Below are 26,458 nucleotides of genomic sequence, written 5' to 3' on the forward strand. Positions count from 1 at the left end.
CAATGTTCCCTTCTGATGACTGTGGGCACCCATATTCATACTCACGTTCTCTCTCTTCCACATATTTTCAAAACCACACCCATGAATAGGTTAACTTTATCAAAGTATTTACAGTGATAAGAAGCTAGCACAACAATGCCAAATGAAACTTAGAAATTAAAATATGTTAAAGTCTATTTTTGGGTCAATTTCAAGTTTTTGACTTTATAGTTTTTAGAAAGCAGAAAATTTCTTTAAAATTTCGAGTTCAAGGGCTGGAGAGAAGGCTCAACTGTTACGAGCATTTGCTGCTCTTGCAGAGGATACGGGGTTTGGTTCCACGGGCACTAGGCATGCATGTGGGCACAGACATGCATGCAAGCAGGACACTCATACATTATAATGGAAATACATTTTTTTTTTTCGGTTTTTCGAGACAGGGTTTCTCTGTGGTTTTTTGGAGTCTGTCCTGGAACTAGCTCTTGTAGACCAGGCTGGTCTCGAACTCACAGAGATCCACCTGCCTCTGCCTCCCAAGTGCTGGGATTAAAGGCGTGTGCCACCACCGCCCGGCAGAAATACATTTTTAAAAGAATTTTAAGTGCAAATAGTAGTAACAATTACAAGTATTAATGGCCAAAAAGCAATCATGAAGAAAACAAATAGATCAAAAACCTAGGTATAAGGGAAAAAAAGTTGAAAAATTTATATTCAGTGATGTAGAGGAAGAAAACAGTAATAAAATCCCGACAGCTTTCATGTTTTGTTCTAGACAAGGTCTCTCTACATAGCCCTGGCTGTCTTGGATCACTCTGCAGCTGGCCTCAAACTCAGAGATCCACCTGCCTCTGCTTCCCGAGCTCTGGGAGTAAGGGCGTGCGCACGACATCCAGATGACCTTATCTTTACACGGAGTTTACAAGACTAGCAGGTAGAACACACAAATGATTACTTCTTTTCAAATGTTCTGCATTCATCTCTAAAGAAAAGTTAGTTTTTTTTCCATTTTTTAAAAAAAAACAAAAAACAAAACTGTGACTTTTGTTCCATAGATGGGCCTGGCACTCACTCACCATCTTCACCACCACGCCAGGCTCAAGACCTCATTTTAGACAGCCTGCCTCACTCGGGGAAAAAAAAAAAATCATTAAGATCTTGTTCTAGAAGCAAATGCTCTTCACTGGAAATCCCAGCAGGAGCCTCCAGCGCTTAAGACGTAACAAGAACGGCTCACTCATGTGCACTCTGTGCTCAGTCTACTTTCTATGCCTTCGGCCTCTCTCTACCTGTTTATAAGGATTTGGGGTTGTTGGGTTTTTTCTTTTTCTTTTCTTTAAACAAAAACAAAACCCAACTTCATCATTCATTCAGCATATTTCTCCAGTCACACAAGAACTTTCTGTATTCCAGGTTTCAAGGTCTGGGAAAATAGGGCTGCATCGCTGGAGAAAACAGTGGCAATTTGTTCTAAATACAAAATAGCTTATTTTCTTTTGGCAACTCTCCAGGGTTTCAGTGGAGGGAAAGGATACTACTCTTTGGAGGGATCAGGCTCTGGACCTGGACTACTGTCAAAACTTAGCTGTGGGTGCGAGAGATTTTTTTTTTTAATTATCTTTCACATCAGTTTGGAAACAGATTAAAGACTTCTGCCTTATTACCAGTTTTCTATTCTTCAGTCCTTTGTGGGTGTTCATCCCTTTTCTGGCAGCCCCCATTGGCTGGTTTAATGGTACCAAGGGGCTGAGCAGTATTACTGTCCAGAGGAAAAAGCATTCTCTCACAGGGACTGGGAAGGCAATCTGCAATCACAACAGTAGCTACTTGTTAATTTTCTATTTGAAACACAGTGATGTCAATAGCATTGTACCCTGCCAGCAACCATGGGGTAAAGTACATTCTGAAACCAAAACAAACTTCCTACGTGCTGGCAAATCAGAGGGGAGACGCAGAGATAAGCTGCTGTGATACACAAGATGCTGCGAGAGTTACATCTCCTCCACACCAGCTCATGGCAAACTCTCACAACGAACCCCACTCCAACCTAGGGGTAGGCACAACCGCTCTACTGCAATCAAATTGCCGTTCAGGACGGCAGAGAAATGAAGTTCAATAAAGTGGCGATCAGCACCAGCGACCTTGAAGCCTGCTTCATGATTTAACCGTTTAGAAACTAAAAGTGACAATGGACGCCTGTGTCCTTTGGAATGGCCCCGCTTCTCAGATGTGTTAGTATAACAGCTCGTTTTAAGGGGGTATATAAACGTAGGAAGAAAGACATGATTTATTAAATGAACAAGAGCAAGCCTAGGATTGACGCGTCCCCGAAATGTGGATGTTTAGTTTGCCCTGAGCACGAGGAACCTGAGACGGAGAGAGCCGGGTGATTCGCAGGGGGAAGCATGCTCACTCCTAGCAGATGGCAAACGGTTTGACACTGCTGGACACCCGCCAATTCAGTTAAGCTAGCTCGGATTATTTTTAAAGTCCCGTTTTATTGTAATTTTCTCCAAATCAAAACGTTGTGGTTTGTTTGGGGGAAGGGAGGGGTGATGAAATTTGGGACAGGAAATGGACAACAAAGAACAAATGTTGGCCAACGTGCTTTGCTTCACGAACTTAAAGCATTAACTGGCCGTTCAGAACCTCTGGGAAAGTAAAGCTCACAGAATTTAAGATACGCCACATCTCAGTAATGACACAGAACTGATGTTTTGATACATCGTCTTATTTCTAAATTACTCCACTGTCTGAGTTTTGTCTTTCATTACCCTACATCATGTGTGTGTCCCTAACCACAGAGCCCAAATAAGAGTAGTTTCTGAATTTCTTTTGGAGGTAGCCTAGCATAGCAAAACACCTGGCGCCAAGCGGGAGCCCCTTTGGTGAAGTTCTTCAGTGTGTAGTAGGGACTGACCAGCAAGTCCTTCTAAAGCAAGCACAATGGAATGTGCCTTAAGGACTGTATCTTTTAAGACTGTATTTTTAAACGGTTTCTCTGAAGAGAAGAAGGTTTCCTAAGGGACTGAGCCAAAGTTGCTGACTTAAAGCACATGGTCACAGCTCTGTATCTGAGCTGCTTCTATCTGCATTTGTCTGAGTCCAGTCAGACTCTGCTGGAAAAGCTCATGGAATATAAAGTGAGAGAGGGACGGGAACTCCAGGACTACCTTGTGTTCCTCCAAGCTTAGCTCAATGTTGCTCATTTTCCACATACAATTTGCTTTATCAGTAAGATTTCCTTGGTTTTATTTACTTTTAGTCGACAGATAACTGCACACTTTGATTACGTCAATAGAAGAATTCATTTAACTCCATGGATCTGAGAGAAAGGAGAAGCCAAGTGGAGGGAACCTGTTCCGTTAGCTCTGACAGTGAAAACGCCGCGATCCATCACAGTAGATGAGAAGGCTACCAGGGCTGCACACCGCTACAAGAAGTAAAAACCGCTGTCCAATGAGAGAAGCTGATAGGGCTTGGAGAGATTATGCTTGCCAAACCTGCCTTCATATATTTCCTCTCAAATAATGAAGGGTCAAAGGCCTGAAACAGCATTTGGGGGTCACCAACATCTGTTATTTGCAAAAGATATGGGCAAGATCCTTTGAAATGCTGAAATACTCAATATTTATTTATTCGATTTTTCTTTAAAAACACCAGAATTTAACATTGCAAGCCAAGAAAACCACACTTACTCCTCATATGACCCAACATACAGCAATAAAAAATGCTTTCAAGTGCTTTATGGGAATTCAGCATCCAGCTGTTCTAAGGAAGAGTCTTCTCCTTTGCAAGCCCCTCGGCTCCACCTAACCTGTGCTATGTTCGCCTGCAAAGGTGGAATTTCTAATTGAAAAGGAAACTTACAGGGGCTGGAGAGATGGCTCAGTGGTTAAGAGCATTGACAGTTCTTCCAGAGGTCTTGAGTTCAATTCCCAGAAACCACATGATGGCTCATGGCCATCTATAGCAAGATCTTCTGATACTCAGGTGTGCATACAGATAGATAGAGCACAATATACATAATAAATCACAAAAACTTGTTTTTTTTAAAAAAAGAAACTTACTTGGAAGAGACTGAATTTTCTTTCTTTCTTTTTTTAGTTTTACAAAATACAAGGTGTTCTATAAAGGAATAGTTGTAGGGGCTAGAGAGATGGCTCAGCAGTTAAGAGCACTAGCCAGAGGTCCTGAGTTCAATTCCAGCTACCACATGGTGGCTCACAGCATCTGTAAAGGACTAACTGTGAACTGTGCTGGACTAAAATGAGCCAAAGAGTTTAAAGACATATAGGCATAATGACCCTACTCACAGTGACAATCCAAACACTCGAGAGCTTTGCGCTTGGCAGTGGCACCAGTGAATGGTACGACCCAGAGAAGCTTCCACCTGGCCATGACCCAAACGTTACACACACCCATCATCTTCTTATAAAGCCCAAAAGTGTTGTTTAAATCTGTTTTTATTTGTGGTTATAACATCCTTTGTAGTTAACATACATAAGTAGGACTGTCCTTTTCGAAAGAAAGAAAGAAAGAAAGAAAGGAAGGAAGGAAGGAAGGAAGGAAAGAAGGAAGGAAGGAAGGAAGGAAAATTTGGAAATTTTTCCTTTAGGTTGTAAAGTTTCCTAAAGTTTAGCCATGGTTTTGGTGAAGAAATCTATGTGTATTTTACAATTTAAAAATTACTCACATATTCTAATTTAGCCTTTGCATTTCCAGATTATGAAATCTTTCTCATGTAGTTTTAGGGTCTTTCAAATGAGCCAGACTTGCTCCAATCACTTCTGAATCAAAGTATTGAAAAGCAGAGCATTCTATGAAGTGTGTGTGTGTTTGTGTGTGGGGGGAGAGAATGTGTGTGTGTGTGTGTGTGTGTGTGTGTGTGAGAGAGAGAGAGAGAGGAGAGGGAGAGAGAGAGAGAGAGTAGAGAGAGGAGGAGGAGGAGGAGGAAGAGGAGGGGAGGGAGAGAGAGGGAGAAAGGGAGGGAGGGAGAGGGAGGGAGGGAAAGGGAGAGGGAGAGGGGGAGAGAGAGAGAATGTGCGTCCCTGCATGGGTTTTTGACATTACATTCTAGCCCAGCATCAGTTCTTAGGCAAGCTTAAGACAGAGGGTTGGGCGTGCTTTTAAGTTACAAAGCCTGCCTCAGGCAGGGCGTGCTAGAGACTCAAATGAACATCTTCACCACTCATCTGAAACAGAATGGTGCTTAAAAGACTTAGGGCCCTGGCAAGTTCCCGTTATACATGTTGACCTCATCCTGTCCCAACACTGCTGTAAATGTTAATCTTACTCCTGTAAGCCCCAAACAGCTAAAATCTTCAAGTGGAGTGTGGCAATCTCAAGTTTTTGTTTATTTTCACAAGGCACTTGGGCCTTCACCAACATTTGCACCACAAAGAGAGGGAAAACTTTACGGGACAACTGTAACTATTAAAGATGGCACTGCGATCACCTGCAAGGAGGGAGTCTCACTAGAGACACAAACCACACCTGAGGACGGGCCCCACACCCACTACCAGACGGACAACACAAAACAAGCTCCATGGTATTTTCGGACTTTTTCTTCAGCTGTTTCCTCCAAATTTACTTTATAATTGGGTGGATATAAATTAATAAACAGAAATTAAGCAAGACATATGTAACAATTTAACAGAACCCGATAATCTAATTTCAGCATTTTCTGAGTTCATTTTTAAGTCTTTCCATCATGGTGTTTGTCGGGAAATTAAGCAACATGAATGCTTCCGCTGGATGTCAATTAACTACTTATGACATAATTTCTTCTATAATGCAATTATGAAGAATCTTCAAGAAACTTTTCCATGTAAAGAAGTCCCAGTCATTCCAGGACAGGCTCCAAAACCACAGAGAAACCCTGTCTCAAACCCCCCCCACCCCCCCCAAAAAAAAGAAGTCCCAGTCAAATACTCAGCAGCATATAAAGAATCGCTCCTGACTGGTCAGGTGGAGAGCACTGCTGCTCTTCATTTTCAACTACAATATCACTGAGTCGAAGAACAAATCACCTTGAAAACAAAAGGAGAAATAAACACATGCTAAATGGATAAAACATTTTTTTTCGACTCCTAACACTTTGTTGGAGCACATCTATCTTACTTTCTTTTGCCTGTATGTCATGGCCTCTAGATTCTGTGTTCTGATGGGTTTTGTCTGTGTGAGTCTGTGTGTGCACGTGTGTTTATATGTGTTGTTACATTTCTATGCTGTTTCTTTTTTTCTTTGTTTTGTTTTATCCTTGATTGTCTTTTTTATTTGCTTGTCTGTTATTTTAACAGAAAGAGAAACAAGACATGGAGTTGGAAGTGTTGGAAAGAATCTAGGAGGTGATGAGAGAGGAGAAACCATGACCAGAATACATCGTATGAAAATAATTTTATTTTCAATTAAAAGTGGCACTGTATAAAATTGGAGTGGGGATACCATCTTTAATTCCAGCACTTGGGGGGCTGTAGAGAGATGGCTCAGTGGTCAAGAGCACCAGCTGTTCTTCCAGGGGACCCAGGTTCGATTCCCAGCACCCAGATAGCAGCTCACAACTGTCTGTAACTCCTGTTCCAGGGGATCCTATATCCTCTCATAGACATACATGCAAGCAATGCTCATAAAATAAAAAGTAAATTATAATCCTAGCACTTGGAAACTGAGGCCCGAGGAAGACAAGTTCAAGGCTACCGTTGACTATAGTGAGACCCTGTCTCAGAAAAACAGAAGACTGTATTTGAGCTGCCACGGACACAGCAGGGAAGCAGATGAATAAAAGGCTGTACCCCATTCTCTGAAAACACTCAAGCGCCCGTCTATCTTATCCATGCTGAACGGTTTGACTTCACCTCAGAGCAAGGGACAAACTACACTTGAAGTCAAACGGACATACTGAAAACCTAAGACCTGTTCTAGTAAACTACTGGAATACTATGCAGATCACAGAAATCAGCAAGCGTGACCAGGCTGTTCACACCAGCCGGAGTCCACAACAGCCCCCACAATGAGTTTACCTTAACTCCCATCTGCCACACTTGCAACCCAGCACCTAATTATATTCTTTAGAGGGGCTTTGTAATAACACCTGTGCTCTACCTAGTTAGGTTATAATCAAGAGCAGGACCCAGGACTTGTTTCGTTCTCCCTAGTAACTAGCAGAGTCCAACGCTAATAAGTACTTGTCAGTGGACTTATAATTACCTCGAGGAGTCTGTCAGTGCCGGGAACTAAGCCACTTCAAATGGACTCCTCTTTCCACCAGAGATTTCAAATCAGAAAACTCCAGCTTGAGGTTAATGGTATACAGGAGACACCAGCACAGATATGTGACAACTACTTATTATTAGTTGTCATAGATTAGTGTTCAAAGAAAGTTCAAAACAAACCCAAGGAGTTAGGGGAAAATCTTAAACCTGCATTTTGAGTATTTCCTATTTTCAATGTAAATTGAAATGGGGTAAATAGGAATGGGGTGCAGAGACCAAACTGTGTTACTCTGGGAACAGAGAAGCTGCTCTTTCCCTGCTGCCCACTGCTGGACACCCGGCCCCTCTGGACCCCGTGATTCCAGGCTCTATCAAGGGCACCGAGAAACCCTGGATAGTAGGCTAAGCTTCACTTCACAGGAAACACGGGTTCATTGTACAAAGTGAAATTCAGACATGTTTGTAATCCAGATTTCCAAAATTTAAACAAAAAAAAATTCATAGAGCTGGGCGATGGTGGCGCACACCTTTAATCCCAGCACTAGGGAGGCAGAGGCAGGCAAATCTCTGTGAGTTCGAGGCCAGCCTGGGCTACAAGAGTTAGTTCCTTGTCAGGCACCAAAGCCACAGAGAAACCCTGTCTTGAACACCCTCCCCCCATTAAACAAATAAATAAACAATCCTAGACAGAGATAGAATGGTATAAAGTAGTTCTTTATACCATTTCCAAAAGTTCCTTCAATAAAAAGCCACCCTCTGAAAAATAGTATTTTAAAACGGAAGTGCTAAGTGGTTCTGTTTTCAAGCCAGTGTTTAAAAACATTTCTATATCACTCGAATGTCATGAAATCAAATACTGATGCGTGTGTGCATGTGTACATGTGTGCATGCGTGCTGGTGCACACGTCTGGGCACGTGTGGAGGCCAGGAGAGGGCATCAGGTGTTCTTTATAATGTTCTACCTAGTTCCTGTGATGACTCGAGTGTGACCTCCAGAATCCATGATAGAAGGAGAGAACCAACGGTGACATTTTTCTCACCTTATCCACCATGGCATGCATGCACACACAATAACAAAAACATCTTGAACATCAGGGCGGCTGGGACACAGCTTGGCCTAAATGCCCACTGCTCAGGTACCAGGCACTGAATTCAGATTCCCAGAACCCACAGAAGAGTCTGGCAGGGTGGCACACGCCTGTAACTGCAGGCTTGCTTCAAGAGGAGGGCAGACACGAGTGGATAGCTGAAGTTCACTGTACACGCATGCGCACACATGACTCAGGGGTTAAGAGCTCTTGATGCACAACCATGAAGATCCTAGCAAATGCTTTTAGCTGCTGAGCCATTTGACATCCACTCTTTTAAACAAAAGTTTAAAATTTTAACTTTCATCATTTTATTATGGCTTTTTTGTTTTGTTTTGTTTTTTGAGACAGGGTTACTCTGTAGCTCTGGCTGTCCTGGAACTAGCTCTTATAGACCAGGCTGGTCTCGAAATCACAGAGATCCGCCTGCCTCTGCCTCCAGAGTGCTGGGATTAGAGGCGTGCACCACCACCACCCAGTTTGGTAAATTCTAAGACCAATGTGGAACACTCATGTGGCCTGCACATGGAGGTCAGAGGACAACTTGGGGAGCTGGTTCTCTCTCTACCATGTGGATCCCAGGGACTGGACTCAGGTTGTCAGGATATCCCCCAGAGTCCAGTTCAACACTTTAAATGATAGGTAAATGCCAATTCATTTAAAAATACTCTAAGTGTGTGTGTGTGTGTGAGAGAGAGAGAGAGAGAGAGAGAGAGAGAGAGAGAGAGAGAGAGAGAGAGAGAGAGAATGTGCACAAGCACCTGATCACTCTGAAGCGAGCGAGCGAGCGAGCGAGCGAGAGAGAGAGAGAGAGAGAGAGAGAGAGAGAGAGAGAGAGAGAGAGAGAACGACAGAGAGAGTGCGCTAGCTCCGAACAGAAATCAGATCCTCTGGAAGAGCAGTACATGATCTTAACCACTGAGCCATCTCCCCAGTCCAATAATTCATCTTACACAAATGAATCGATGAGTTCTTAAAGGAGCCAAACACTTACTGTTGTTAGGCTAAAAAACGACTTTAAGGCCAACCTATGCTACAAAACTGAACTTGGCTCAATTAAAAAAAATAAAATGTGAAAGAATGTGTATTTTTTTAAGAGCAAAAAAAGATGGGTCTTGGTTTTTATGCCATTTATAGTAAAAGTCAAATTATAACTGAATACTTGGTCATCTCTACCAGCTGAAACATGGAAGATGCACCACGGCATCTGCAGAACTGTCCACTCGAGAGGCACTGTCCCGTGACACACCCACTTTCGCAGTCACCACGTATTTCCTAAGTGGGTCATTTACCTAGAATATCCTATGGGGACAAACTGTTCTCTGAAGCAGGAGTGGAGAACAAAACTATTTTTTTTTTTTGGAAGGGGAAGATGTTTGCAGGGCTGCAAGTATCTCGCTCTGTATCTTCCTAAAATATTTTCTGTCTTGAAGCTGCAGGATTCACGAAGAAGAGGAGCACGAGAAGGAAGAACAGGAGGAGGCACAGCTAAATTTGACTTGACATTTAACTTCTTCCTCTTAATCTGACAAAAGATGCAACCTGCTACAGAAAGTTATTACTTCACTTGGGTACCTGTTAGTCAAAAGCACCTAAAAACTGAGTGCAAGGTCCTCGTGTTACCAAAGCCTGTGCTCACATGGGGTGCGTCCAGTCTAGAAGGGAGGTGTGTGCTCTCTAAAGAGACAGAGTCGTGCATATGACAAGTCAAAGAAGTGACATAAAAGGGAACTTTCAAGAGTTTAGAGGCCGCTATGTATGGTCAAGACAGGGTTTCTGAAAAATACATTGTTTTATATGTGCCTAGACGGTAGTGTGAGTGAGTTCTAGCTTGGGGATTAGGAAATCTAGGCCTCTACCCCAGCTTTGCTATTCACCAGCTTGGGGATTAGGAAATCTAGGCTTCTGAGGACTAGTGTAGGCCAGATCAGTTTGATGATCTATGGAGACGTATGGATTGCTGTGCTATCGTTGCCTTTTAAAAAAAAACCTTCACACACACACACAACACATGCACACTTTCACAACTAAGGTGTCCCTGCTACAAGAACTCCAACCAAAAATAAAGTCAACATGGTATTTTCCCCATTAACAGGAGTGCCAAGATGACACGTATCTCTTTTGGTCATGCACTTTCCTCAGACATTTAATTATACACAAATAAGTAATTTTGCTTTGTGAGACAAACATGATAAAAACTACAGAAACCTACTTTAATTTTGCTTTAAATACTATTAGTTAAGGCATTACTGAAAGTTCAGCCTAGCCAGTTTAAGGATTTCTTCCTAATAAGACAGGTGTTCTTTTTCCCAGAATGTACTTGCTGTGCATAAAAGTGTACAGTATTTTTTTAAACAAATGTCCTACAAGCACACAGAACCTGTAGCTAAAACCAAATTAAGAAATGCTTTTCCCACCAAGGAATTCTCAACAGTCGGATGAGGGCAGACCAAAGCAATCACTGTTGAAACCGCTGTATCTCTGGACTCTAGAAATAAAACTCTAATTTAGCAGCATGCATACAGAGGGTCAATGTCAAAAGGGAAATCAAGTTTATCTAAATGTCCATGGGACATGATAGAGTCCAGAAAAAAAAACGTACTCATTACCATGACTAAGCACTTGTGATACACAGAACACATCAAATATTCTAGCGTGCCTTTAATCTCAGCACTTAGGAGGTAGAGGCAGGCAAGTGGCTCTCTGTGCTCCAGGCCAGCTGGGACTACAGATGAGACTGTCTCAAAAAGATAAAATAATAAAAAAATAAAAATTTAAGACAAAGTTAAAATCATAGTTCTGAGATTTTTATCCTTTTACTATACATACATGAGTTTTCTTCATAAAAATGCTTAACCATTTGCAAACAATAAGAAATGAGTGAGATCTCACAAAGTGTAAACTTTATCAAGAACACGGGTTCCTTTTATCTATGTCTGGGCCCTTATCTATGTAGTACACAATACCACAGTGCACAGGAGGAGGCACCAAGCATCTCAAAAAAGAGACTTGTTTTCTGCCAGGTAAAAAAATCCCAAAAAATGTTTCCACTTGTAAATTTAGATCATATACTTTGCTTACATTTCAATAATTCATTAAATTTTCTACTTCCCTCTGTGAAATTATCACTCATGCTGAGATCTCAAGGGTATTTTATATATTCCTCAGTTTTCCTTAGTAACTATAATTTGATACACTGGCTAGGTAGATAGACAGAGTGCGTCTTTACGTTTGAAGCCAGGGTCTCACGACAGAGAAACATTCTACCACTGAGGAGACATCTAAGGTTGAGAAGTACGCAATGATTGAGAACTAGAGGAAAGGCTTCCCAACAGAAGAAACAAGCACAGAAGTCCTCAGGCAAGCACAGTGCTTCTGTGGGGTGGGGGTGGAGCACAGAAACAGGGACTCTCCTATGGGACGTTAGTCGTGGGACTCGCAGGTCATAGGTTTTATGTGATTTAACTAGGAGGAATTGAGGGGCTGCACACAGAGAAATGCCACAACCCACAGCATACCCGGGAAGCCCACCGAGCAGTGGCAGGTAACAATACTGAGTACTTCTCATCCTGTCCTCTTCCGTCCCCAGACCTTTTACTTCACGGACCATCTCAAAAACACCCAAACCGGTCTCCCATGTTCTATAGCTACATTTTATTTCATTATTAATTACTAATTGGTCTCATGTACCCAAGGCTGGCCTCAAATTGGCTACGTAGTAGCGGCTAGCCTTCACGTTCTGATAACAGGAATCTTAGGTGGGCAACACCAGCTGGTAGGCCCCTCCTCTGTCAATGCTCTGGTCACCCCTTTATCTTCCCTACAAAACCTCAAATCCTCTTGGTTGGGTAGTTATTTCAGTGGCACACTTACCTAGCCTGGGGCCCTGCGTTCAATTCCCAATACCACAAGAACAAACACAAGCCTCAAATATCACTGCCAATCAAATGAAGTACAAGCACCACCCCACAGCCCAATCCCACACTGCTTTTCTGGTCTTACCTCCTATTAGTAATGTGATGGACTCTGCTAACCCACCAATCAACGTGATCTATTACTTTCTGGACATAATTTTTATTGCATATGCACGTGTGTATGATGTATATGACACAGCGAGGGCACATGGGCCACAGTGCACATGGGAAGGTCAGAGGATGACCTGTGAAACAAAGTCTGTCCTCCACAGTGGATTCCGGGCTGGAGTACACACGTGTAAACTGTCAGATTCGTGCATGGGCTGGAGTACACACGTGTAAACTGTCAGATTCGTGCATGGGCTGGAGTACACACGTGTAAACTGTCAGATTCGTGCATGGGCTGGAGTACACACGTGTAAACTGTCAGATTCGTGCATGGGCTGGAGTACACACATGTAAACTGTTAGATTTGTGCCCGGGCTGGAGTACACATACACACTGTCAGATCTGTGCACGGGAGGCACTTTGTACCCAGTGAGCCATCTCACCGGCAGGACTGAACTTTGTGTGCCAGCGTCCGGCTTCTGTAGGTCTGTCGCACTGACCACTTCCTACGGCGTCACGGCTCAGCACACATTCTTCCTGGTGATATAGCGGTGTCTCTTACTACAGCACACAGCATTTTGACGTCATGATCGAGTTTAAACAGGTTTTGCGGTTCTGCATTTACAGGGTTTTCTCCTCTTTTCTCTGGCTCACAAAATCACACACTACTAATGGGCTTCAGTTTGAAAACACTGTCAGTGCCCCTTTCTAGACATTAACAGGTCCCTAAACTAGATCATGGCATTAGAAGATAAACCTATGAATACCAAACCATGACGACTTTAACCTTAAGGATACAGGATAAAGTTTAAACCATATTTTTCATTTTATGTACCACAATACCAGGTATTTATTAATCGTCACTAAAGAGAAAGTTTAATAATAACATAGCCACCATATTAGCCAGGGTCACGGTCAGGATTGTTTCATGTTCACATCCATCCTGTTTCAAATGGTAATTGTGATGGCCAGGATAGCCAGTTTTCAATACTCTATGACCTCCAGTTTCTGTTTTCCTACCTTCTGGGATAAGAACAGCCCTGTGAGATGAGGAGCAGAGCAGGTCCTCTGTAAGTGTTTATTTACATCATCCTTCCCTCAGGGATGCCGACGTCTTTACGTATGGAGGACACCCATTACCATCCACTGAACTTAATTCTCTTATCACAGCCATTGCCCCTCCGCCTAGCGAGGCGTTCTTAGTCCAGTGTCCTCATTTGGCCCTCCCAGCTTTGCCAAAGCGGTAATAAGGGTGAGCCTTGTGTTTCAGCTGAATGGCATCTCCTAAGGTTGAACGATCTCCCCTGCAGTCAGCACTAAGGTACTTGACCACTGAAGTCCTGCTGAAGTTGTTGAATCTGCAGAAAACATCACCAGTAATCTGAGGTAAGGAAATGAAAACCCAATGAAGTGGCATCCAGACCTGCACTGAACAGTCTCTTCTCTGTCAAAGCATCAAACTCATATGTAAGCCAACAGACAAGTAAATCCTAATACCTGGATCTCAAAGACTCATGAAGTTTACCGTGAGACAATTCACACGGGTTCCTGAGGAACAGTATACCATGACACAATTCACACAGGTTCCTGAGGGACAGTTTACCATGAGACAATTCACAGGGGTTCCTGAGGGACAGTTTACCATGAGACAATTCACACAGGCTCCTGAGGGACAATTTACCACGAGACAATTCACACAGGCTCCTGAGGGACAATTTACCGTGAGACAATTCACACAGGTTCCTGAGGGACAATTTACCATGAGACAAGTCACACGGGTTCCCAAGGAACAATTTACTGTGAGACAATTCACACGGGTTCCCGAGGAACAATTTACCATGAGACAATTCACACCAGTTCCTGAGGGACAGTATACCATGAGACAATTCACACGGGTTCCCGAGGAACAATTTACTGTAAGACAATTCACACCAGTTCCTGAAGGACAGCTTACCATGAGACAATTCACACGGGTTCCTGAGGGTTTACCGTGTGACAATTCACACGGGTGCCCGAGGAACAATTTACTGTGAGACAATTCACACGGGCTCCCGAGGAACAATTTACCGTGAGACAATTCACACCGGTTCCTGAGGGACAGTATACCAAGACAATTCACACGGGTTCGTGAGGGTTTACCGTGAGACAATTCACACAGGTTCTTGAGGGACAGTATACCATGAGACAATTTACACGGGTTCTTGAGGGACAGTTTACCGTGAGACAATTCACACGGGTTCCCGAGGGACAATTTACCGTGAGTCAATTCACAGAGATTCCTGAGGAAAGTGGAGCCACTGAACATGCATGTGCTGGGCCTGTCAGGGCCTGTGTGGAGACAACACGACCAGGCACGTGTTCTGCATCAGCTCAGCATGCCCTCCTAACTCAGTGATGCCAGGAGGAAACCAGTTCCAGAGATCTCCCCAAGTGTCCAAGCCACTGAAAAGCTCCGGAATGAGGGAGCTACAGGCATCTGGGAATGGAGATTTGAACCAAGTACTATAGGGGTCCCTGGCCCCAAGTCTCCACTTTGGGGCTTTCAGACCTAAGACTACGAACCTCAACATTTGTTAGCTATTATCTCTTCGGGGCCAGAACCCAGGCTTCAGCAAGCTCAGGGCTTTAGGAGAACCGCCTGGAATTTCCTTACTATGCGTTAACATTGTGCACCACCTACTCTAACTCCCACTGCACTGGCCTCAGTGAAAACCACCAACTCAGAGAGCTTTAGGTCGAGATTTTAGAGCAAACTAAAAAGAAAACTTTTTCTGACATATATATATCATACATATGTATATATAAAGTGGCAAAATTTCAAGAATACAAAATTACTCCAGGAACGCCTTTTCCAGAAGAAGACAGGCTGTTCTGCTGCTCTGACAGACTCATTCCCTCAGTGAAGAGCGTGTTCTAAGGCCGCTGACCTCAAAAGCCTCAAAATCCACGGTGACCTTTTTTAAATTAACAGTGTAAATAAAAACTGTGCCCTGGAAATAACAACTATTAAATAATACTTGGTGGGCGCTAAAAATATCTAAGATACAGGCTGAGCTTTTAAACGTTCTTGTGCTGTCTTTCCGAGAAACACCCCCACCCCTGTAAATCTTCTATGTCTTGCTCAACCATAAGCTGGCAGCCTTCCAGAGGAAAGGCATAAGTATTCAATTTGATTTTTCTTTTGGCATTGGCCCTCTTGTGCATGTTGCTACCTTACAGTTTATTCCTAACGATAAGAAGCCTTCACGGCTGGCTGTGTCTCGGAAAGGTTACCGCATCACCTTTCAGTGTGGCCCAGGCAATGGGGAAAAGAATGAAACAACCAGACAAACAGCAGCATGAAAGGGGAAAAATAATCAGAGAAGAAATGAAGGCTGTCGGTCAGCTTTTGCGAGACGGTCGGCAGAAGACCATGGAATACGCCTTAAGGTCCCAGCCTGAGCCTTCTGCAAAGCCGTCCGGCATCGCAGCAGGACAGAGGACTAGACAACTCGCAGGGGGCTGTTTACACGAGTGGTAAGCAGCACCTTTGCATTTCTATGCTGTGATGAAGCCAGTGATGATATGCATTAATAAATAAAATTTACTCAGTTCTTTCAAAGTCCTTACCCACATCATTTCCAAACACTGTCTTGATGCATGTTAAAAGCTTTTTGCCAGGTTTTTAATGAGAGCCACATCCATAAGGAGGAAATAATTACAAAATCCACTTGTTTAGCAATATTTAACTCATGTGGCCCAAGCAAGATATAGTCTAATTGTCTTATTGTTTTGTTGCTTTTGTATTATTTGTATATTTGAGTGTTTAGCCTGTATGTATGTGTACCATGTGTGTGCCTCCAGGGAGGTCGGAGGAAGGCGTCAGATCCCTGAAACTGGAGTAATGAGTGGTTGTGAGAGCCCCCATGTGGATGCTGGGAACTGAACCTGGGTCCTCTGTGAGAAAGTAAATTCTCTTAACTGCTGAGCCAGCTCTCCAATCCCATTTTTGAGATGGGATCTTGTTTGAAATAGACCAGATTGTTCTTGAATTTATTACACAGCCCAGGTGAACCTTGAACTCAAGATCCTCCTTTGCCTCAGATTCACAGATGCTGGGGTCTTCAAATGTGTGCCGCCATGCCTGGCGCTCCATGCTCTAAGTTTCTGTTTCATTTTACTGTCACTGATGGAACCCAGTGCCTTGTGCACGTGACCATCTCTCATGCTCATGTAGAACCTCTTGCTCACTCACTGTCTAACAGAGCCTTTCAAGACCCCCTTCAAATGATAGTTAAGTGACCGTCCTGATGATCTTTTAGTAAGTACCCTGTTTCTCCATTATTGTACCCAATTCTCTCTCTCACACCCACAAAACTTGAGTTCCTTAAGGACCAAATGGCCTTAAACATCCTTCTCCATTCTCAGCAAACTCCCCAGTGTGTCCGGCAATGTGGCCGCACAGTTCTGATCGGCAAGCATTTGCTGAGTGGATGAATAACCGGGCGAGCAAACCGCAAAGATCCAATGCACTCAAGTCTGTCACTTTATTACCTAATCCAGAAACACAATCCTTTAACCAGACCATGTGTTAAGCCATGAACCTATCCCAGCTAACTTGTTCTCAAAGACAGAAAGGAAGCCATCCCACAAACTCAAGTTCAAATGAGCTCAGTACCATGCTTACTTTTTAAAACACCTTTTTCAGAAAATACAATGTATCACAATCGATAAACTTACACATCTTAAAAATAAAATAACAACTATCCATCACTGTTAACCACTTTCATTTCTCAGGTGAAACGCTAAGTTTACTTTCAAACAAACACAAGCTGCACTTCATCACTGACTCACCGGTTCTTTTCCAACTCATTGTGTGTAGATCTAAAAGAAGAAGAAAAAAAGAGAGCGTTAGCCAGGCTTGTTAATAAAGACACAAGGCACCCCGGCTTCATCAGCAGTTTACCATAACCAGGGAGTTCAACAACACAGCGTTCAGACTTCTATACCTCAACTCAGCTGACCTGAGTCGCTACACCTGCCTCAAATGACTGTTACAAGGGCTAACAAATCTATGCTAAACAGCAAAATATAGTGAGCTAGTAAGCAAGAATCACAATTATCCTACATTAGTTCCCTTAAATAAGTGTGCTACTACTGTGATAGCCCAGAATTTAAAACACAACTTTGATAAAAGAGAATTTAAGTTCTTGTCGTCAGGACTAAAACTTTGATCATTTTACATTGTGTGAGTGCCCGTGTTTCCTGTAGTTCAGGAACCCTCAAACTCACAGTGTAACTGAGAACCTCCCAAGTGCTGGATTACAAGCATGCCTGATTACACCTGGTTTTATGTGGCACTGAGACCAACCCACAATCTCATGAATGCTAGCAAGTACTCTCCAGCTGAGCTACAACGCCCCCATATCACTTTACGTACCCTTGTTAATGTCAAATGCTTTCAAAATAACACATAACTGACTGCTTTAACTTTATCCCCCTCCCCTATGGATATTTAACAGTAGATTCATAAATCTTAACAAGTATTTTTGTGAGCCTCACAATCTGTGAGAATTGGGTTCCTGAGTTCAACAGCCAGAGGACTGAGTTTCTGTCTGTCTACCTTTTGCTTTATTGGCAATTTCATAAAGTTCCACATGATGAAAAAGACTGACACTCATTGCAAAGAGATTATCTTAAATAGAAGCACTTCTCCCTCAAAAAAAGAAAAAGAAAAAAGAATCTTAGAATATCTCAAGAGTTCAGCCAAATGAGCAGCAAATGTGCGTACAATTCAGGCTAAAGAAACTATAAAACCAAACAACCTGGACCTTAAAGCTCAGAGCTTAAAGTCTACCACTCTACGTTGATTCCGTTTTGATTTTTTTTTTTGATTTGCATGAAATGCTCAAGCAAAAAAGTGAAAAAGGAAATGGCAGATATAATTATTTACCCATTACTGATGTTGTATACGTGTGTACATGTGTAGGCACGTGTGCCGTGGTGTACACGGAAGCCAGAGGACAACTCTGGAGTAGGGTTTCTCCGCCCACATTTACGTGGGTGCCAGGGACTGAACTCAGACTGCCAGGCATGCACAGCAGAGATATCTCAGTAATTCCCAAAAGGCTTGGCTGAGAAATTTAACTTCTTAAAAATCCTTCAAAATCAATGGTGAGATTTCCTGTGCCCTCTTAGCAAGGAAAGTTTCGGTTTAGCTGCCTTCCTCTAAAAATAAAACTGATAACAAGTAATACCAGAATAAGAGACAATCTATCTATAAAATTCCACAGTATACCATCAACAGCAACACTGTATTTATAGAAAAGTAGATGCAAGTTTACCATAAACTTATGCTAACCTATCTGGCAATCCCACTGGTAGCCATAAACACAAAGAATAATCCATTCACTGATAACCAATGGTGGAATTCCAACACTATACTGAGCCTATTATAAAAAGCTGAGACCAAAGGAGCATAATCGGGCCCACTGCTGTGAACAAAATTAAAACAGCAGGTCCCTTCTGCCTGTCCTGAACAGACTTATTATTTGTCTCATTAAAAAAAAAAAAAAAAAAAAAAAAAAAGAACCTGAACCTTTTTACTGAAGTAGAAAACGCATGACATGTCTAGTTACACCACCAAAGAATTTAATGTGGTTCCCAAATAGCAAGAAACAAAACAATCACAAACATACTAACGACTTCCATCCCGCCTTGGTCTCCCAGTGTTTATTCCTCTTACATAGAATATTAAGAGAGCAAATACTGAATGCTCTCCGACTCAGACTCCAAGGAACGAAAGGGTTTCTGGCTGGGGAACTCACACATGTACAGGAGTCACTGTAACTGAAGGTAAACTAAGTTCACAAAGAAAGACACGAACTGTCACAGGAGAGCAAAGACAGTGGTTTTCTCCCATATGGGGTTACTGAGAAAACCCTGGAGAAGGGAGCATTGGATTTGGGGCTTAATTGATGGACATATTTGGTATCAGTCAAGTTTGGAACCCCCTTAAAGGGATTATTTCAACTAGAAGGAAGAGGAGAACAAGCAGAGTGGACCAGTCCAAAGGGACACCAGGGAACACCAATGTACACAAGTCACACACCCACAATGTCAGGCAACAAAAGCCTGGCACTCACACTAGCTGTGTAGCTTTGGGAAAGGTTACTTAACGTGGTTCACAGTTTCCTAATTTGTAAAATTCAAATATCATCATGCCTTGGCCAGCATTTGTCCCACACCAGGTTATAGTGAGAATTAGAGGGGAAAAAAACACGCAAAATCACCGGGAACATAGTAAGTATTCGGGAAATGTTAGTCCCTTATTGTTTGGAGGCATGGTAACCCAGCCTGGCCTGAAACTCCTGATCCACCTGCCTTAGCCCCCCAAATACTACAATCACAGACCACACCACCCTGTCTAGGTAACTTTTTTTAAAAAAAAGTTTTTAACATGCATGAGTGTTTTGCCTGTATGTATGTCTGTGTAGCACCCATGTGCCTGGTGCCCTCAGAGGCCTGGAAACGGCATTGGATTCCCAGGCGCTAAAGTTAGATAGTTATGAGCTGCACATGGGGCTTGACGTTGAGCCTTGGAGCTCCGGAGAAAACAGCCGACACTCTCAACCACTGAACCATCTCCCCAGCACCAGTAATTTTATTTTTTTTTTACAAAACTAAAAATATATTACTCTAAACATTGTTAGGCATACTGCGTAAGACAAATTGACAGGTGTTCAGTTACACATGAAATTTGTCTGGAAATAAATAATCCTTACAAGGAAAAGAGAAACTGAAGACAAGTAACTAAAGCCCTTGGTCACTTGCCAACTATATGAATGATACAAGGAACTCCCTCGGATGAGCTGTAAGAGACGAAGGTGCCTGAGTATACACACCCAGAAAACAGTGCAGATGACGCTAGTAACAATAGAGTAAACTGATCTACTGCAGACAACACACTCCCAAACAACCTTTTGCTTCTGTGACAACCTGTGGTCCACCCAAGCCATCCCAATGTGTGACGGAACATTCAATCACAAGTTCTCCACAAGGTTCTGGTGCTCTGAAAAGCCTCTTGGTTATCTGATGCTCCCCTTCAAATGAGACACAGCTCTAAAGAGCAAACGCCAGCTCTTACTTTCAGACGGCTCTTCTCTGCTGAATCAACGTCCAAAGACAGAAAAACATCTTTGGTTTAGCACCGAATCACAGATGATCTTTACTAATAACATCACTTTAAGAGAGATCTTCTGTGTGGCCCATACTGGGACAGGCACTTCTATCTCACACGAGTAGATCCCCGTGTTTCTCTGACTACAACAGAACTCTAACACAAGCTCCTCAGCATTTAGGGCACAGTCGGTGCAGTCAAAGAACTGACGAGAAAACTGAACCTGCATAAAATCACTGCCAAGAGAGGAAAACAGCCTCCGTCCTGGTACAGAGACAACATATCCTGCTTAGTTAATGAGCCGGTCTTCAATTAGTCCACACTTTTTGTTTCATTTGCTTCTAAACCTCCAACTACCTAATGAACGCTGCTCTTACGCAATGAACTAAGTATTATCTAAGAAAACAACTGAGTATCTTCTAATTCATAACTTAAAGTCCATCACACAAACCAGGAAACTGCAGCTATCGTAGGGTGAGGGGTCTCTGATGCCTTTATCCAAAAAGGGTAGACAAGGAGAACTACGAGGAATCAGTGGAGCAAAACTTCAAAGTATACTGATTATATTATTACTATTTACTGTTTTATGTACCACACCCAGTTTTTACTTTTTTAAAGAGTATTTTTGTCCATGTTCCCACTTAAAGGCATATATAAATTTTTTTTTGAGAAAAAGGCAGTAAAAGACACTAAAGATGGCAAAATTTAAATTTTGTAAACTTTTGCGGGGAACAGTCTCATACTGTGTTTTCTCTTAATAACAAAACCTACAACCAGCACAGAAATTAACCCACACTGTGTGATTACCCACACTGTGTGATTACCCGTCCTGGCCCACCCATTGGCTGGTGGACACGCCAACTGCTGTGTGATTACCCCTGTGAGGGTCGGTTTGGACAGTTAACCTGACTCAAGGCAGAGTCACCTGGAAAAGGAGGGGTCTCTAGCCTAGGCTGGCCTGTGGGCATATCTGTGAGAGGTGTATTAATTGTGTTAACTGAGGCAGGGAGTCCCACCCTGAATGTGGAAGGCACTATTCCCTAGGAACGTGGTTCTGAACTGTGTAAGCATGGCGAACTGTGCACTAGCATGCAGGCATGCGACCATTCTGCACTATTACTCACTATCACGCAGGCATGTGATCCTTTTGCGCTATTACGCACTACCATGCAGGCATGAGGTCGTTCTGCACTATGACGCTCTAGCGTGCAGGCAAGCCGTCAGTCTGCACTACTTCTTGGGGATAAATGCAATGGGGTCAGCTGTCTGAAGCCCTGAGGTGTCTTTCGTGCACTGACAGAGCCTAACTCGGAACTGTGAGCCAGGCTACACCTCGTCTCTCGAGCTGATTCTCAGGGCATTTCATCACAGCAACAAAAACAAAACTGTGACACTGCCTTCAGAGGGCAACACACTGGGCAACCTGCAGATGTGAAAGAGATAACCCTGCTGCCAAGTGTGATGATGGAGGCCTGGCATCCCGGCACGTGGGATGCTGAAGCAGTAGAATCACTTCAGGTTCAACAACAGCCTGGGCCTCAGAGTAAGATCAAACACAGAAACTAAGATTAGCACGTTCAGTGTGATGAGAACACATTGTCAGAGTTTCTATACAGGTCATGTGATGGCAGGACTAGCCTGGAAACTCGCGCTTCTTCTTACTATCAAGGCAAACTATGCATGGCCTTGCGATCTCTTATTAGTCTTCAAAGATTTACTGGATTGGTTCATTAATTAAATGCAGAATGCAAAACAGTCCACGGCTTTATCAAATTTAGCAATTTCAATAGTTACTGGAAAATAAAATAAAGGTTCAAATGGCATCACAACATCAGCCATGGACCACTTTCTCGGGCTTCTGATGCAAAGGCAGAACACTGGCACAGAAAATCTAGGTTTGAGTCTTAATTTTCAGGTGAATTATTACTAAAAAGTCTTTGCTAATCCTGGAGAAACAAGTTCCGGGTCTTTACTTCCTCCTTTAGTTCTACCTAGGATGTTGCATGAAATACAATCCAAATACAATCCTTATGTAAGAACAAACTGAAGAAAACAATTACCCTTTATACAGTTTTCTGAGATCGAAATGAAATGATAATGTATGTTATGGTCTTTATAAATGCACACCTAGCATATTACACGCTGGTGATAATTATTAGGGGGATTATAAAAATTATCTATTTTTATAAGATGGAGCCTACCTTTTTTTCCCCCTTTTTATTTCTGAGATGGGGCCTCACTACGTAGACAAAGCTGGCCTAAAATTCACAATCCTCCTGCTTCAGTCTTCCGAGTGCTGGGAATACAGGCATGCACCTCTCTACCCACAGGACGTACCCTTTGACACAGTTTTAAGTCTCCATGTTTACAATACAAGGTACATGCAGCATAATTCAGCCCTTGAGTCACTTGGAAGGACAAGAAAACACCTCAGACTATTTGAATGTCATCAAAAGACAACTAACTGGTTTAATATACTACACACGAAACAACTACAATAACTACAATAACAAAGCTACAATAACTTAAGATGTCACAGATATGCAAACATGAGAAAAATGTTTGCACAATAGGACTTTGTCATCATGAAGAAAAATGAAAAAAGAAAAATGGATGCAACTGTAAGGTATCTTTATTCACTGAACTAAGTCAGTTTCAGAAAAAGATGTTTGCCTTTGTGTAGTTTCTAGACATTGTATATATGTACACACAAAATCACTGTGTATGACAGGAGTAGAGTCAAACTGTGTCGGAAAACAAAGCACATTAACTGTGGGGGGTGGGCAAGGGGAAGTGGGCAGGTACAGGGAAGCGAACACGACACACACCATATCCTTGTATGGAAACTTTATTACAGAAAGTCTTTTATATGTTCAGGATAAGTAAAAGCAAGGTTATATAGGTTCAGAGCTATGAGGCTCTGGAGGTGGAGCGGTGGGCTAAGTTCCTGGCACCCGGCCGTCCGCATGGCTAGCTTTATGCCCCGAAATAATTACACAGAAACTGTATTCTTTTGAACACTGCCTGGCCCATTAGTTCCAGCCTCTTATTGGCTAGCTCTTACATATTGATCTAACCCATTTCTAATATTCTGTGTAGCACCATGAGCTGGCTCACCAGGAAAGATCTTAACCTGAGTCTGTCTGGAGTGGGAGAATCATGGCGACTCACTGACTCGGCTTCTTTCTCCCAGCATTCTGTTCTGTTTACTCCACCCACCTAAGGGTTGGCCTAGCAAATGGACCTAGGCAGTTTATTAATTAACCAATGAAAGCAACAGATTAGAAAGAAATCACTCCCACATCAAAGCTCTCCCTCAGGGATCAGATAACCAGGCCCTCTGTTACATACCTCACTGGGTTCTGTGTTTCCGAGATGAAGCTCATCATATTTTGAAATATATTCACATGAGTATTTCTTTCATTAGGTGGGAAGTTTCATGAGAACAGAAATACAGTGTGTTTATGTAAATATACAAATACACCTATGTATGCCAAATGGGGATGTGCTAACTTTTTGTTTTGTTTTGGGGGGAAAAGGTTTTTCTGTGTACCCCTGGCTGTCCTGGAATTTGCTCTGTAAATCAGGCTGGCCCCAAACTCAAGAGAATAGCCTCTCTCTGTCTTCCAAGCACTGGGACTAAAGGCATAGGTCACCACTGTTTGGCACTGTGCCAACATTTTTAACTGTAGATGTGCTGGCTAATACGTCCGCCCCCAACTTGACAGACTGGGGTCGTCTGGGAAGAGGAAACCTCCACTGAGATAATGCCTCCACCAGACTGGCCAATCCATGATTGATGAGGGAGGACCCAGGCCCTGTAAGTAGTGCCAGTCGTGGGCAAGCCATCCAGGGTTGTCTGCAAACCGGCAAGCAGCACTCCTCCATGGTCTCTGCTTCAGCTCCTGCCTCCAGGTTCCTGCCCTGACATCCCCTGATCATGGACTATAACTTGTAAGTCAATAAACCCTTTCCTTTCCACATTGCTTTTGGTCATGATATTTATCACAACAACAGAAAGCAGACTAGGACAATAGAAAGTCAAAATAAAAAATATAGATAACCAAGAAATGGGTGGAGACCTATAACGCATGCTTAAATTACATTAGCTCTACAACAAACTAAAAATAGTATCTGGAAATACAGTTTTTCAGTCATACTATCAAATCTTTTTGGTTGGATTAGTATTTGGAAAATTATCCTCACTAGAAAAAAATGATAAGAAATGTATCAAAAATGAAGATCATGCTATCTCATTTCTAAGAAGAAATCAAAGTAAGAAAGCTTTTCTTCAGATCACAGTCCATGCTATCAGGCTGCAACTATGAACACATCTTCAAACTCAGCTTGTTATTAAAAAAGTTTTAATATTCATATATGTATACAGTATGTTCTGATCAAATCCATCTCCATCACCTCCCTCCAATTTCACTGTTATCCCCTAACAACTCTGTGTGCTTTTATTGTTTAGATTTTATGTTCACTAAATCCATTTATTGCCACATGTATGTGCACAGGTATCTACTGGTGTGTCAGTAGCCCCTCAGAGCCAGAATCCCTGAAGAAAACTGACATCCCCACAGCAGGTATCAACTGCCAGTACCTCCTCAGAGAGGGTGGGACTTCCTGATCCCCCCCCTTCATCCTCGCTGGGATTTTGGTGGGCTTGATCCTGTGCAGGTCTTCTGCATGCAGTCCCAGCCCGTGAGAGTTCACATGCTATTTTCCTGCAGGCGTCTACTAGCTCTGCTGCTTAAAATCTTTATTCCCGCCCTTCTGTGATGGTTCCTGAGTCTTGTGAGGAAGCGATGTGACACAGACATTTAGAGCTGAGTTCTCCGCCTCTTTATTCTCCGGGTACCAGCCAGGGCAGGTCTCTGTATTAATCACCATCTACTATAAAACGAAGCGTCTTCGATGAGGATTGAAAGATGAATGAATTAATCTTACAGGCCGGTTTAATATGATGTCCACTTGGCGGAGTAATAGTCCTAGGTTCTCTCCTTGGTCTACGACCTACCCAGCCACATAGGACAGTACCAGGCATACGCTCCATCTTGTGGAGTGGGCTTTAATCTCCAGGCGAAAAACGTGATTGGTTACTTCAGTGACATCTGTGCCTCCACTATACGGGCAGGCATCTTGTATTAGGCCGGCATTATTGCAGCTCACAAGACTCACAGCTGGGTGAGACTGCAAGTAACCTTTCTCCCCCGGTAGTTAGCATGTGTTGAACCTTGTAGCTCCATGAAAGCTAACCAGTCGAGAAGAAGCTTTTAGGTCCGTACCTGCTTGATCTCTTCATGTCCTATGTCTCAAGTTTGTGATGTCTTCAGCTCTAAGTTCTGAAGAGTAACCAAGATCAATGGCAAGAGCTTGTAATGCTGGGGACCTATGGACCTCACTGACCAACAACTCAAAGAGTTAACTAAACCCAGCACTGGGCTTTATCTGTTATCGTAATGTCTGGGGCAGGCACTGTCCCCATTATTAACCTTAATCACTATCTGTGCCACAGCTAATCACTTACGGCATCTTGTGGCCACATGTATTTAAAGGAGAGAACTGTAACAGATAAAACCAAGAATTACCTTAAGACGTAAGGAGTTCCACGTCATGTGTCTACTGACATACAAAAAAATCTTTCAAGTCTTCGAAACCTAAGAGCAAGCCTGGGCTTCAATGAAGCCCCGAATGGAAATCTGAGTTCATTTAGTGTGAGACACATAACTTGAGAATTTTTCCTTTAACTCAGTTTTGGTGGAAGACAGTACCACAAAACATCTTTCAAAGGACCTGTTTGTTCCTCACCAAGCAGGGAGTACTAAAGAATGCTGTCAGCATCATAAAGAATGTAACTGCTAATAGTCTGCAATTTTGTTCTGCAAGTTTTCTACAGCACTAAGACCCAGAAACTGTTTTTAATATGAAAAATATAAAAACTGGAAAAGGAATTTCATAAAAATGAGTCTCCACACAATTCTCCAAACATCAGAAACA

General features: G+C 42.7%; 1 protein-coding gene across 3 annotated transcripts in view; it reads right to left on the reverse strand.

Annotated features, from left to right (window-relative positions):
- Positions 1-26,458, reverse strand: part of Mxi1 (MAX interactor 1, dimerization protein) — a 65,868-nt gene that overhangs the window by 12,950 nt on the left and 26,460 nt on the right. For all 3 annotated transcript variants that reach the window (XM_057779713.1, XM_057779714.1, XM_057779715.1), the window contains exon 3: positions 17,134-17,163. In XM_057779713.1, the coding sequence (XP_057635696.1) occupies positions 17,134-17,163 (30 nt within the window). The remainder of the gene's footprint in view (positions 1-17,133; positions 17,164-26,458) is intronic.

This window comes from Chionomys nivalis, chromosome 8 (assembly GCF_950005125.1).
Source record: "Chionomys nivalis chromosome 8, mChiNiv1.1, whole genome shotgun sequence".
In the NCBI taxonomy this organism is placed as follows: domain Eukaryota; kingdom Metazoa; phylum Chordata; class Mammalia; order Rodentia; family Cricetidae; genus Chionomys; species Chionomys nivalis.